The sequence below is a fragment of the Plectropomus leopardus genome, chromosome 4, assembly GCF_008729295.1.
Source record: "Plectropomus leopardus isolate mb chromosome 4, YSFRI_Pleo_2.0, whole genome shotgun sequence".
In the NCBI taxonomy this organism is placed as follows: Eukaryota; Metazoa; Chordata; class Actinopteri; order Perciformes; family Serranidae; genus Plectropomus; species Plectropomus leopardus.
In genome coordinates this window covers 22,672,597-22,686,257 of record NC_056466.1, presented here as the reverse complement: position 1 = coordinate 22,686,257, position 13,661 = coordinate 22,672,597, and the positions used below count along the sequence as shown (strand labels likewise).

The following is a 13,661-nucleotide window of genomic DNA, read 5'->3' as shown; positions in this document are numbered from 1 at the left end:
GAGTGCCTCTCTGTGGTCTCAGTATGAACATGTGATTCAACTTCTATTGCAAATTTACCTACACGTCTATAAAACTAAAAAGAAAGAATTTTTTGTAATTTATACAAATATTAATTCATGCCAATCTGATTCGAATGAAGGTGAGTTTTTGTTTTCTTTGTTCCACTTAGTCAGTTTCACTGACATTAGATCGATCACATAATTCCTTCTTTTACAGATTTGTAGCAATTTTATAAAACAATTCAGTCATGAGAAAGCTTGCACAAGACGGGAAAATAATTTGTTTTAACGGATGTATTGTTATTGTAGTTTAGGGTTGATAAACCTTCGTGATCTAGTTGAGGAAGTGAAAGGGTTTCTGTTGCATGCTGACATATTATGGGTGTGACATTTTCTCTAAAGACATGTCTCATGTGTTTCTATTTCTGATGAATTTCAATGCAATAAGATGGTGATGTGGAGCCTTCAGAACCTAATGATCACCCTGTACGGTAAGTTATTTTGATTAAATTAGTAAATACATTTACTATTATGCAAATGCAATATGACAGAACACTAAACCTTGATATTGGTCTTTGTAATATTATTGTACAGCTGTAACACAGTAAGCATACACTGTGTAGGCATGATAAGCTAAAAATGGCAACAGATTCAAATATTCAATAAACTGTTAAGAAGTTGCATAAACCTTAAAATGGAAAAAATATAAATTGCAATAACCCATTTCCAGGGATTTTTGTTGTTGTTTATTTCATATTGTCGTGTCTTTTCAGTGGCTCTGAGCTGTGTGAGGAGTGCAGCCGGGCTGATCCATGCGTCCGGATATGAAGGGGGAGAAGGTAAAGTTGTTTGTCCCTATGGAGAGGGTTACGAATCTTATGAAAAGTACCTGTGCAAGAATGAATGTAGCAACGATGATGTTCTTATTACAACGACAAGCGCAAAGAAGAACAGATACTCCATCAGTGATGACAAACACAGTCGAGTCTTTACAGCGACTATCTCTGATCTGAGTCTTGTGGATGCTGGGAAATACTGGTGTGGGGTGACGAGGACTGGAAAGGATTTCTACACTGAAGTAAAGCTTGAAGTAGGACAAGGTACATGAAAAAATAGATAAATAAACCACAGGGCAAAATTCCCACATTGTCAAGTAAAATTCATTATTTCATCCAGATCTTGTTTCCAAGTATGAGGCCATATAACATTAAACAATTAGACTCATTTACAGTTGTGGAATTACATTTGCTCAAGCTCTGTATACTAAGTACATTTTTTTAGATACGTATACTTTTTATATTCTGTGTTGTTATACTTCTACTTAACATTAATGAGGCAAATAATGTACTTGTTACTTCATTATTTATCTGACAGAAATAGTTACTTTTTACACTTTAATACTTAAAAAAAGATTTTTTTTTTTTTTTATTCGAGTAAAACATCTGTATTTTTAACAGTTTGTGACGTTTATTTTGTTGACAGACAACTGCTGTGATAAATCCACCAAAATCCAAAGTTATGAGGGGAGTTCAGGGTCCATCAGTTGCCCATATGTGTCCAGTAAGTACCAGGACAATCTGAAGTACATCTGCAGAGGAAACAAGCCCTCCACATGTCAGGAGACGGCAATAATCACCTCTGACAACAAACAAAACGGACAGTTCAGACTCGCAGATGACAAGGCGTTGGGGAAATTTACAGTGACCATTACCAGTTTGATGCTAAATAATTCTGGGTCGTACCTCTGTGGTGTCCGCGTAAACTCTGGCCTGGATATTTTCTCTGCTTTTGAGCTAGAGGTCAAAGGTAAGAGATTTACCTCATCATATTTCAGTAAACCATGATTTTTCACAGTATGTAAGTCATTCAGAAAACAGTTTTCTGTTAAATAGATATTGAGGGGGAAAAAAGGTCTCTGAAACAGGTTTTGATTTGTCACCTGGGTGATTTTTAAAATATATCAAATATTAGAAAGAAAGGCAAATCAAACACATCCTTCTCTGATCTGAGTTGAGCATTATGCGGTGTTGGCTCACACCTCTGTTATTTTTCACAGAGTGGTGCTGTGTGAAGTCAAACAAAATGAGCAGCATTGTAGGACATCCAGCGGCTATCCAGTGTCCCTATCCACCTCAACACAGGGATAACAGGAAGTTCCTCTGTAAAGGAGACCACCGCAACAACTGTACAGACATGGTGACGCATCAAAGCAGGTTCACGCTGCAAGATGATGTCTCTTCCAGCTCTTTCTTGGTGTTGATCACGGAGCTGAAAGTGGGGGATGCTGGGACATACTGGTGTGGTTCAGACTCACAATGGACTGTTGCTAACTACACCAGGATTCAACTGTCAGTGGGTAAGATGATGCAAAGAGCAACAGATTCTACAATTTCATTTAGCAGACGCTTTTATCCAAAGCGACGTACAACACAAGCAAGAATTTAGACTTAAGGAAAAAACCCTTAGTAAGTGCAAAAAGTGCTTCAGGTGTGATTGGTCACAGGTATTGCCGTCTAGTGGCAGAAGAAATGCTGCACAGCCACACACCCCCTTTTTTTTTTTTTTTTTTTTTTTTGGAAACCAAAGTATTAACCAGTAGCGATCTCAGCATCTGAGATTCAACAATCTCAGTTTCACTACTTACGATGACAATCAACATACAACATCACACGACTTTGTCAGTGCTAGATAATCATTAGGTGCTGGGTTTTGGACCATCTGACTTACTCTACCCCAAAGGGCAAAGAGGAGAAGAGTCAGGTTAAGTGCCTAGGTGTTCTCGGAACAATTGAGTTTTCAATTGTCTCTTAAAACAGATGTGAGCATAACTTGATAAATTACAGTATACATGTCTGTAGCTGTGAGTTATATCCAGGTTCAATCCTTTCTGTGTAAACTTGGTATTCTCTGCATGTTGAGTTCACTCAGGTCTGCATCATGCCACCATGACATAATGATAACAAAACTGCCTTTATATTCTATCAAGTATATATTTAAAGCTGAATTGAAAGCATGATTTGTAGAGTGTGTGCATTGCAAGTGAAATTCTTATGTTGTTCGCCACCGGAGTCCAGTATGTCAGCATGTTAATATCTGCTGCACTAAACATCAAGTATGCCGAGTTAATGTCATTACTTGTGCAGTTATTTGGTCATAAAGTGAAGGACTTGAAAAAACGGAAGATTGTACCCATTGATGATGCTACAAAAAAGTCAGGGCATCACCATCATCAATGTGTGTAAAGAAATTGTGCAGTATATCTGTCAGTTGTTAAGACAACCTCAAAGCAGGACCAGTGGAAAACTCACCAAAATTATCAGGATACATCATTTGAGAACCACAAACGACTGTATAAAATGTGTCAATTCATGCAGTAGATTTTGAGACATTTCAAACATTTTTCACTGGATAAGTGAAATTTTTAACCTTCTGGTGTTGTAGATAAAAAGTCAGAGGATCACCAAAATAATAAGGATTCATTCTCTGAGGAATATTAATATATGTACCAAATTTCATCTCAGTACTTTAAATAGTTGTTGATCCCCTATCCCCAGAGCCCTGCTGCCAACACAGCTACAATAACAATATTTGATAAGTATAATAAAAAAAATCTTTCTCAGTCTTTCCACAGCAGACCAGCACTGTTATCTCTACCATCCCTGCAGTGGAACCTGTTGAATCACAATCAACACAAATCCCTGGAAAACAGAGCAAAGGTAGATTTTTGTGTGTTTGTATGTGGACTATAAACTGTATAAATTATACCAATAGTACAATTGGTTTGATGTGAATATATGATTCTGAAACTGGCCATTCTGCACAATGACTACTTTTTCCGTTAGTGCTTTATATATATTTAAATGTTAACAATTCCACCACAAAAGGGCATAGTTCTGTATTTTAGTGCCACTTCTGCTGAAATGTGCTTAAAAGTGTGATAACACATATGTGAGGAGTGTGCAGCTGATGTGTGTTTTCAGGAAGTGTATTTTTACTCAGTTTTTTTTTTTCTCCATAGATGCCGCTCTCTTTAAGCCTGTGGTTGCCATTGTGCCTGCTCTGTTGCTCACACTGACTTTTGCCCTGGTCATGGTTTATAAATACAAATGTTTCAAAGTGCGAGGTATGTTTCACACACAAATGCACAGAGCTATGTGCACAGACACACACACACACACACACACACACACACAGGCAAACATGTATGTATTCAAACTAATTGTGTAACTGTTTTTTGTGTAACCATGTGTGTTTCAAGCAGCTGGAGCCAACATTAAAGAAAACAAAACCATGGCAACGATAACAGAGGAGGTGATAGCCGGAGCAGATGTAAGAAAGCTAAAATGGAAAGTCTTTTCAATGGACAAACGAGACTACAGTGTTTTTATTACAGTCAGAACAAATTACTTTGTTTTTTTCTAATGGTGGGGCTGAATATGTAAAGTTTATTTTCAGGGTACTGAAAGGGAGTGCGATCTTTAAAATCTGAAGGGATTATACTCATGAAACCATAAATAGCATCAGAGGAAAGGTCAGGAGGTCACCAAAAACACAATTTCTTGTGTTGCCTGGAATACCTGCAGGAAAATTGCTGGCAGTTTTTCTTTGAAAATATTTTAAACCATTATAGCCCCGTGGCTTTAAGGATGTTAATAACAGACTGTCAGTTGGTTTACCACTTTGGCCACTTTGGCCAAGACCAAAATATCTGAACAGCTATCAATTTGGTGGCCACAAAGTTTTGTACTGACATTCATGTTTCCCAGAGGGTCAATCCAGGTGACTTTGATGCCAGTGTCATGTCAGAATTTAATAGTCAGCTAAAGTAATGACAGTCCCATGAACCTCAAGTGTACTTTACATTTATTTCTAGCTCGCAAATGTCAGCATGTTAATACATATTAGTAAGATTATGGTGAAAATTACACCTTGCTGAACATCAGCAACTTGGTATTGCCACTGTAAGCATGTTAGTGTGCTAATGTTAGCATTTAGCTTGAAAGACTGCTGTGTGTAAGTATAGCCTCACAGAGCTGCCAGCATGAGACTCTCATTCTTGTAACTTGACAGGAGTGCAAAATGAAAATTAAGGGGTCATCAAAATAATTGAACAGTGTCTTGCTCTGGAACAAAGTTTTGAGAAAATGTAAAAAGCAGCTAACTACATTTTTGGCCATTTCTTATGTACAATACTATGAATTACCATCTGAGTAACGTCACCCTCTTATCTGTTCATTTTTGTTGTTGCTTTTTTAGTTTTATGAAAATCAAGGTGTAGCGTACTCAAAGCAGAGGACCTCCAAACAGCAGAGCGCCTGTCAACTCTATGATGATGCCGAGCAAGACTCTGTGTACCAAAACTTCACCACAACAGATGATATCTACTGCAATCAGGTTTACGCTAATAGGAGATGAACGACATGCACATCTGTGATCAAACCTTGCATTTTTAGGCCCCATTTGGAACCACATGAACCTGACCACGCCATATTTTTACACATTTTTTCGTTTACTTCACAGTCATTAGGACTACTTTTTTTGCTTAATGTTAATATAACAAACTGTTACTCAGTTACATTCCCTATAAGAAATTGTGGTTAAACATTTCAGCTGAATATCCCAAATGTAAATAACCTATATATATATGTCTTACTAGTAAAAGTGAATAAATAAACAAAACCAAGAAAAGTAAGCTTGTGCTGAGACAACTCATCACTAATGTTTTTTGTTTTATTCAATTTTTTTACTCTGCAGAAGTGATACATAAACTCAACTCCGCCACATTGTCAGTGAATATCAGTTAATGAATTAACATAAAAAAAAAGTGATTCATTTAAGTAAATTAGAGGATGACACACCCCTTCAGATCAACCCGCTGATAAATTCCACATCCTTAAACATACAGTCAGATTTCTGGTTAGTGTCAACCAGTTGATTTTGAATGTGTTTCAGTGCACTCATCAACAATAAAACATATAATCGCACAGAGCAAATAACAAGGAGTGTCCACAAAACACAACGCCACAAGATTGCTTTGATTTGGTAATGCTAATCAATTTCAATAACATGGCTTCAGTCCCTCTGAGTTGTGTGAGGAGTGAAAGAAAGGAGATCCATGTGTCAGGATATGAAAGGGGAGAAGTGAAAGTTTCTTGTCGCTGTAACAGAGGTTATGAGTCTCATGAGAAGTTCCTGTGTAAGAACAACTGTGACAACAATGATGACGTTCTTTTTAGGACAACGGAAACAAAAAGGAACAGATACTCCGTCCATGATTACAAACAGAGACGAGTCTTTACAGCGTCCATTTCAAATCAGAGTCATACAGACGCTGGGACATGCTGGTGTGGGGTAACAAGGACTGGTTATGATTCCTGCCCTGCTAAAGTAAAATTGGTAGTAGTGCCAGGTAAATAAACCAATTTGCTAAATTTTATGATGACAATATGGTATGAATATTTATGCCATTGTTGTATGACAGGCTGCCCAATTTTTATAAAATAATAATAATAGCATAAAAGGAATCAATTGTTATTAGTTAGTTTTAAAAAAAAATCCAATAGAATTCATAGTTAATGTAATTAAAAATTAAAACATCTATTTGATTTATTTCACAAGAGCTTAGTCATATGCTGTTTACTGATTATTTCTTTGTTTATCAAAATATGACAGTGGAAATTCAGTCTCTCTCATTTCTTTATCCCTCATCCCCAAATTTATTTATTTATTATTTGCTGTTGTTATATAACATTTTGTGAACTTTTTCAACAATAAGAAGAACTGCATAATGTAAGGACTACATCTTGCACATACACTGCACATAAAGACTTCTACACAATACTGTATATATTATGTCTGTTGCACAGTTTTTCCCTGCATAAAAAAATAATTAATTTAATTTCAATTTAATTGGCATTTGTGTTTAATTTTCCAATTCCTTGTCATGTGTTTTATATTGCTTTTCTGAGGCAGATGTCTGTGCTTATGACAGCCTCTGATGTTGTTTGTTTTACCGTCAGACAGCTGCCGTAACAATGCAACCAACACCCAAAGTCATGAGAAAATTTTTATTTTAAGTTTATTTGCTGCGCAAAAAAATCTGAAAGGCCTAGAGGCTAAGGAACCATGAACCAAAGCTTTTTTTTAAATGTCAGATGATCCTCTGTTGCATGTCATTCCCCATCACTCTCCCTCGCCCTTACTTTCATGGCATCTCTCTAATGTCTGACAAAAGGCATTAAATGCCTTGAGAAAGTTGTATGGAAGAAAATTGGATGACTGCATGTGTGTTGTGATTTTGAAATGTTTTTCTCATTCGTCTTTCTTACAGAGTGCTGCTGTGTAAAGTCAAAAGATGTTAGTGACACTGTGGGACGTCTGGTAGCTTTGCAGTGCCCCTATCCGCCCAAAGACATCGATAACAGGAAGTTCCTCTGTACTGTACAGAAGTGGTGATGAGTCAAAGCAGGTTCACGCTGTATGATTATGTTTCCTCCAGCTCTTTCTTGGTGACGATCACGGAGCTGAGAGCAGGGGATGCTGGGACATACTGGTGTGGTTCAGATTCACAGTGGACTGCTGCTAACTACACCAAGATTCAACTGTCCGGTAAGATGTTAAAAAGAGCAACAGAGGTACAACACAGCTGGAAATTTAAATTAAAACCCATTTTCTCTTCTTTTTGTTGATGACGAAATAATCAGAATATTTTTTTAAAAAAAAGCTTCAGTATCAGTTTAAACATGAAAATTAAACATACACTGAGGGCTCATTCTGGGTATTTGGTGCCACTTCTGTTGTTTTCTGTTTGAGGCTGATATAACCATAGACTATATGTAAAGATGGAAAACATAACAGCTTCCCCAAAGTGTGGCTTTTCAATTTCGACCGTCCCCTGGTGTCTGGCTGCAGTATAGGTCATAAAGCCCACCCCTCCATATTTGTGGACATAGGCCAAACTGAAAACTCAAAGTACACCTCAAATGAGTTATAATGAGTTATTCAATTATACAAATGGGTTTTTTTCCGCCATGATTAACAGCCAGTCAACATGCTCTCATCCAGTGGAGTTGCCTGCTATTGGTCACATGGCTGTTTTGGTGGGAACTCCTCCGCCGCAGATATCACTACTGCGCAGAATCCGTCTCTCAATGACGTCACCCCCACACAGTAACTATTTTATTGCCCTGTTGTTGGTATTATGTGGCCTAATCTTTTTGTTTTCTGTTGTTGTTTGTTTGTTTGTTTTTTCAAAAATAAGAACAGGCCTAAGGGACGGTTCTTTATTTATCAGAGGAGGAGTGGTGGCTGTTTTTGTGTTTTGTTTTTGTTTTTTTTTCCCTCCCCAAAGACAAATATTTTTTCTCAAGCCTCTCTGAGTGACTTGGGGAAAATGTTTCAGTTCCACATGACGTGTTCAAGAACAAATCCAAAAATAATTTCTGTTTTTACAGTTTCTTGTTGGCTAGTGTCACTTTCACAATTTTTATTTTGGCAGGCACACAAGTTTGAAAGATCTTTAATATCATTAAAAATTTTAAAATTCAACTTTTTGTCCTTTTCCCTTTTTTGCCAGGTTTGGAAGGCATGTTTTCTTTTAAAAACTATTGTGACAATGTCTTCAAATCCTAGAAATGCCCCTGGTTTTAAATAATTGCACTTTAGTCTTGCAATATGCTTTAATTCCTTCTATTTAAAAATAATAATTTCTCTTATGTGCTGCTCGTGAACTAATGACTCAGGAGAAATTTTCACCCAGTGGCTGCAGCAGTTGGGAACTGTTCTGCTGAGTAGCCTATATTCCACTTAATTAATGACTAAAATGATCATTTAGTCCCTATTAGCTGTGATAATTAGTCAGCTGAGCTGCCGGAGCTGCTGCTGCCAACAGGAGTAACCAGGCAACACCAAACAAACATACAGCTGCTTCAGGACTGAACAAACTCTGCATCACTCGCTCAGCTTTTTTGTTTTGGCCAAAATCTGCAAATCAGCCAATCAGTTGTTTTAATTGCCGTTGATAGTCAGAAAATGAGCTCTGAGGTTTTAGTGTCGAGGCCACACTATGACAGCAGAGCTGTGGCTCAGGGTGTCCCACAGAGAGAGCCTCCTGTAGAGCCGGATGTCCCGCAGCCATCCTCGGGTTCAGCCACAGCGGGGTACCGCTCTGCCAAGTACTCTGCGGGTGAGTGGTTCTCCAACTACCACACCATCCTCCAGCAGGCCGGTGCCGACCAACATGAGGCCCGGAGCATCCAGCGAGAGTCCAAAACTCTGTACCAGGACACCGAGACAGCCACTTTGAAGACCCAGGCCCAGGGGACACGTCTCCTGGGAGGGAGACTACAAGAGATCCACCACTGGAAGTCTGAGCTGCAGCGGCACATCGAGCAGCTGCTGGCCGACACGGAGGCGCTGCTGGCGCTGAAGAGCCGGCTGGAGAAGGCGCTGGACGCCACTGAGACTCCGTACGCCATCGCTACCGATAATCTCAACTGCAGGACCAGAAGACTGGGACCAGACCTGGTCCGAGACACCGTGGAGGAGGAGCTGCTCAAGGTAACTTATTTACAATAAAGTTTATCATAAGGTTGTTTGTAAAACAGAATCACTCCTCATCCCCAATATCACTGAGGATCACTGTCTTTGCATGAAAAAAAGAGAAATAATGTAACGTGAAATGTAAGCAACATAGCCTGATATATCAATGTTAACACATTAAAAGTAATGTCAATAAGAAAAACTTTTAGAATGGAAACATCATACTTATTTTGGGATGCTACTTTTTCAAGTTATAGATTAATAAAAATCAACGGAATCAATCAATGGAAAGTGATTTAAAAAATATCTGAACCATCTTGATGATAATTATTTTATTTTTAAGCAAAAATGCAAACTTTTTTTATTACTCCGGCTTTTAAAATGTGAGAAATGTGTTGTGTTTGTATTTGTTGTTTTTTCCCCCCGAAATTAGCTATATGAATTATTTGACTTTTGGACTTTCATTCCGACACTTGATGTCGTACCTTTTTTGCTGTCTCTTTTTTTCTGATGTTTCATGTACCAAAGTTGTGCTCTTATATTAGGCCTAATATTCTCAGGATCATGTGTTTAACAGTGAATTAAGTGTAACATTGAAACAGCACCAGCAGAGGGCACACCGTGACACACACTAACCAGAAGTGTGTGTGTTTTGCAGGAAGTGGATTTGATCAGGAGCGTCCAGGCTCTTCTGAAGAGAACAACTGCTCAGGTTGTCAGTCAGATCAAGTGAGTGTCAAAACCTGTAAACCAGAGTGTTAAACTGCCTGATATGCAAACCCAAGTATGAAATGTCCTGAAGCTCTTACTTCAGTTTGTGTCTTTGTGTGCATCAGGATGAACAGAGAAGCCAAGCAGACGTTAGAGTTGGACTGGTCTGATAAATACCAGGCCTACAACTTTGATGACCAGAGTGGAAGATACAGTAACATGAGTCTGGCTACACAGCACCACCCCAGCTCAGCCACCGTGCAGGACCAGTGAGTCTTTGTTTCTGTGCGTAACATCTTTTACAAAACATAAAATGAGAAACAGTATGCACAATTTTTTTTTGTCTTGTGGTCTGTTGCAGGGTTTCTAACGGCACATCATGGACAAAATTTACACAGGACAACCTGTCCAAGGCCTTGCAGGAAGAACAGGCCACCAACAGTCTCAGGTCAGAACGTGCTGTGGTTCAGACCGTAAATACATTTACTCAGGTACTGTATTTATGTACAAATTTGAGATAATCGTACGCTACTTGAGTATTTTCTTTTTGGGCCACTATATACTTTTACTCCGCTGGACTTCAGAAGAAAATATTGTACTTTTTACTTTGCTACATTTATAATCTGAAAGCATTAGTTACTTGACAAATTAAGATTTTTGCATAAAAATCTAACAAGAGTCTAAAAAATATATTTGCTGACATATTAAATAATCAAACAGTTTATACAAGCACAGCTGGAATAAGTAGTTGATTAATAATTGTTTTAAAACTTTTTTTGTTAGTTTTTGGGGTTTTTTTTTTATAATTTTGAGATGTGGGGTGTTGTTTTAATTTTTTCTAATAACTTAAGTTTACTTTTTTAGTTTTTTTTGTTTTCTTTTGAATCATTTTAAGGTTTGGGTTGTTTTTCAAATTAAAAAAATAATTGTCAGGGTTTTGTTTTTGTTTTGTTTTTCTCTGCATTGGGTATTTCTACTTTTAATACTTTAAGTATTTTAGTCTGATTATACTCACTTACATGCAAGTTACATTTTTAATGCAAGACTTTCACTTGTAACTGAGTATTTTTACAGTGTGGTATTAGTACTTCTACTTAAGCAAGAGAACTGAACACTTCTTCTACCGCTGGTTGTGATGGAATCTACTGTAAAGGCAGCAATGTGACTCATTATTCAAAAGTTTGAGTGAACATGGTGATGCTCTTGCTGTGTGTCAGAGTGCTGGTGGAGCGAGTGCTGCAGGACACCAGTGAGGACCTGAGAGTCCAGTGCTCCACTGTGGACCGAGCCTTCAGCCAGCGCTGTGAGGAGCTGATAGAAGCAAAGACCCAGCTGGAGATGAGGCTCGCACAGGTAGATGAACAGATAATTGACTGATTTAGTGAGTGATTGATTATTTGTTGTATGATTGTGTGTGTTTGTAGATTTTGGAGCAGATTGGGGCCCAGGAGAGGAACATTGTGGCTCTGCAGCAGGCTATCCACAACAAAGAGGCTCCACTGAGGGTCGCTCAGTCCAGACTGTACCTCCGCTCCCTCAGACCCAACATGGAGCTCTGCAGAGATGAGCCTCAGTTCAGGTACACGCACGCACGCTCGCTCGCATGCTCGCACACAAACACAGTCTCATCTTAATCCATTGATCTCCTTTCTTTCTATCTTTACTTTGTTTGCTTCTCATGTCTTCAGTTTGGAAGGGGAGGTGAGGCAGATTGATGCCACTCTGGCGTCTCTGCACCAGCAGCTAAGCGAGGCCAGAGGCTCCCTGTCCCACCTAGAAGAGTCACGCATTACCCTTGAGAAGGACATTAACTGTAAAACACACTCACTGTTCATCGAGAGAGAAAAGTGCATGACTCACCGCAAACGATACCCAGCAGTCTCCACGTTGTCAGGATACTGAGGCAGACGACTCTGACTGTTTGTGTGTGGTATTTGCTTTGCATTGTTGTTTATTTGTTTGGTTGTTTTTTTTAGTGTCTTTGTTGTGCTGTGTCGTAAGAATCAGTGAGATATTGTGTCATCAAGAAAGCCTTAAAACTGACCTCTGCTGACAATGTACTAAAATATTTTTAATATTATCCCCCTTTATGTAATGCGGAACCAGTAGTCATTCATTTTTGCAAGATGGAAATTTTATTTTAAACTATTGAAAAAACATTTTCTCTTTGTAAATAGCAGAAATGTTTGGCAGTCACTTTTTAACAGTAAATTTGAATTATACAGTAAAAACAGGATAAGGGGCAGTAGGCCTACAAAAGATCTAAGATAGCGGTAGCCATGCTCAATTAATGTCCCTGGTGACAAAAAATGTGCACATAAATCACTTCTTGGGTTAAGTAATTTCAAGCTACACTATCGTTAAATATGAGACTGACAATAATTTATTCCACTAGAGTGAGCTCTTGAGCCTCAATATCTCATCTTCTGTCATATCATTACAGTGTGCCGTCTTCTACCACAGCACAAAACACTAGTGTAGCAATATTTTACATCTAAATCTAAAATAATAAAATCAGACACATTAAGGTGCTCCAGTATGTTATTTTTGTCCTTTATGGTGCAAATATTGAAATGTATATAAAATTACTTTTAAATACTAGATATTCATTCTAATCAAAATGCATCTTTCATGTTTTCTGTTTGCTAATCTGCACTCAAAGCTACCTGGTATTAAAAAAGTAAAATAATAAAATAATAAATAATAATCAAGTGCACCAACATCTGTGACATGAAAACACAGCCCTACATCGTCAAAAGAAGGTGTTTCTTGACTTTCAAAAACGTTTCTGACATTGCTATGTTACAAATTAAATGAATACTTTGCCCACAAAATGATCACTTAAATATTTAATTGCTTAACTTGTAAACTTTTTGTTTCTCACAGGCCTCCTTGGTGAACCCAACCCCATGTGTTTTTGCTAAAACTTTGAAACACTTGGATTATGATGCATCAGTTGTGGGAGATTTTCGAAACAAATGTTTTGATAGTTTTGCTGTTGTTAAACATGGCCCACATTTACTTAAATGCATCAATAAATTTCTTAGTTTTTGGATTCTTTGTTCACAGTGGAGGAGTGTGAGAAAAGTTTTCTTCATGATTTCACTGTGAGACCGGGGAAGTAACTGATATAAAAATGGTCAGTTTGTCAGTTAACTTTTTCTGTAATGACGATTTTTAACTTTATCACACATTTAGTTTTAGATTCACTTCATTGAGTGTTAAAGCACAGTAGTCTCATCTTTAAGAATATGTCTGCCCTCCTTCATTTAAATATTAAGCAACTGTCTGTCTCTATTCTTGGAGAGAGCTTCCGCCATGTGAGGAGGTGCCACGACTGAGGATGTTATGAAACTGAACTTTATGCAAAGAGAAGTCGTTCAGACAGGCAGCTCCGTTCTTACTGCCAA

General features: G+C 38.0%; 2 protein-coding genes across 3 annotated transcripts; both read left to right on the top strand.

The window, feature by feature from the left end:
* The first annotated feature begins 397 nt into the window (after positions 1 to 397).
* LOC121941495 (polymeric immunoglobulin receptor-like) lies at positions 398 to 5,846 on the top strand. Of its 2 annotated transcripts, none has more exons than XM_042484296.1 (8): positions 398 to 491; positions 774 to 1,100; positions 1,483 to 1,806; positions 2,057 to 2,356; positions 3,621 to 3,716; positions 4,019 to 4,123; positions 4,259 to 4,329; positions 5,257 to 5,846. In XM_042484296.1, exons 1-8 carry the CDS (start codon positions 449 to 451, stop codon positions 5,413 to 5,415), a joined length of 1,425 nt encoding a protein of 474 aa, XP_042340230.1. In that variant the 5' UTR covers positions 398 to 448; the 3' UTR covers positions 5,416 to 5,846. The 2 variants fall into 2 exon arrangements, with proteins under 2 accessions (XP_042340230.1, XP_042340231.1); XM_042484297.1 differs by having other exon boundaries at positions 4,262 to 4,329; positions 5,257 to 5,845.
* Positions 5,847 to 8,943: 3,097 nt separating this feature from the next.
* On the top strand, positions 8,944 to 12,799 carry tekt4 (tektin 4). Its single transcript, XM_042485549.1, has 7 exons — positions 8,944 to 9,558; positions 10,199 to 10,269; positions 10,377 to 10,520; positions 10,613 to 10,699; positions 11,469 to 11,604; positions 11,676 to 11,830; positions 11,940 to 12,799. The coding sequence occupies exons 1-7, from the start codon at positions 9,031 to 9,033 to the stop codon at positions 12,151 to 12,153; spliced, it is 1,335 nt and encodes a 444-aa protein (XP_042341483.1). The 5' UTR covers positions 8,944 to 9,030; the 3' UTR covers positions 12,154 to 12,799.
* The last annotated feature ends 862 nt before the right edge of the window (positions 12,800 to 13,661 follow it).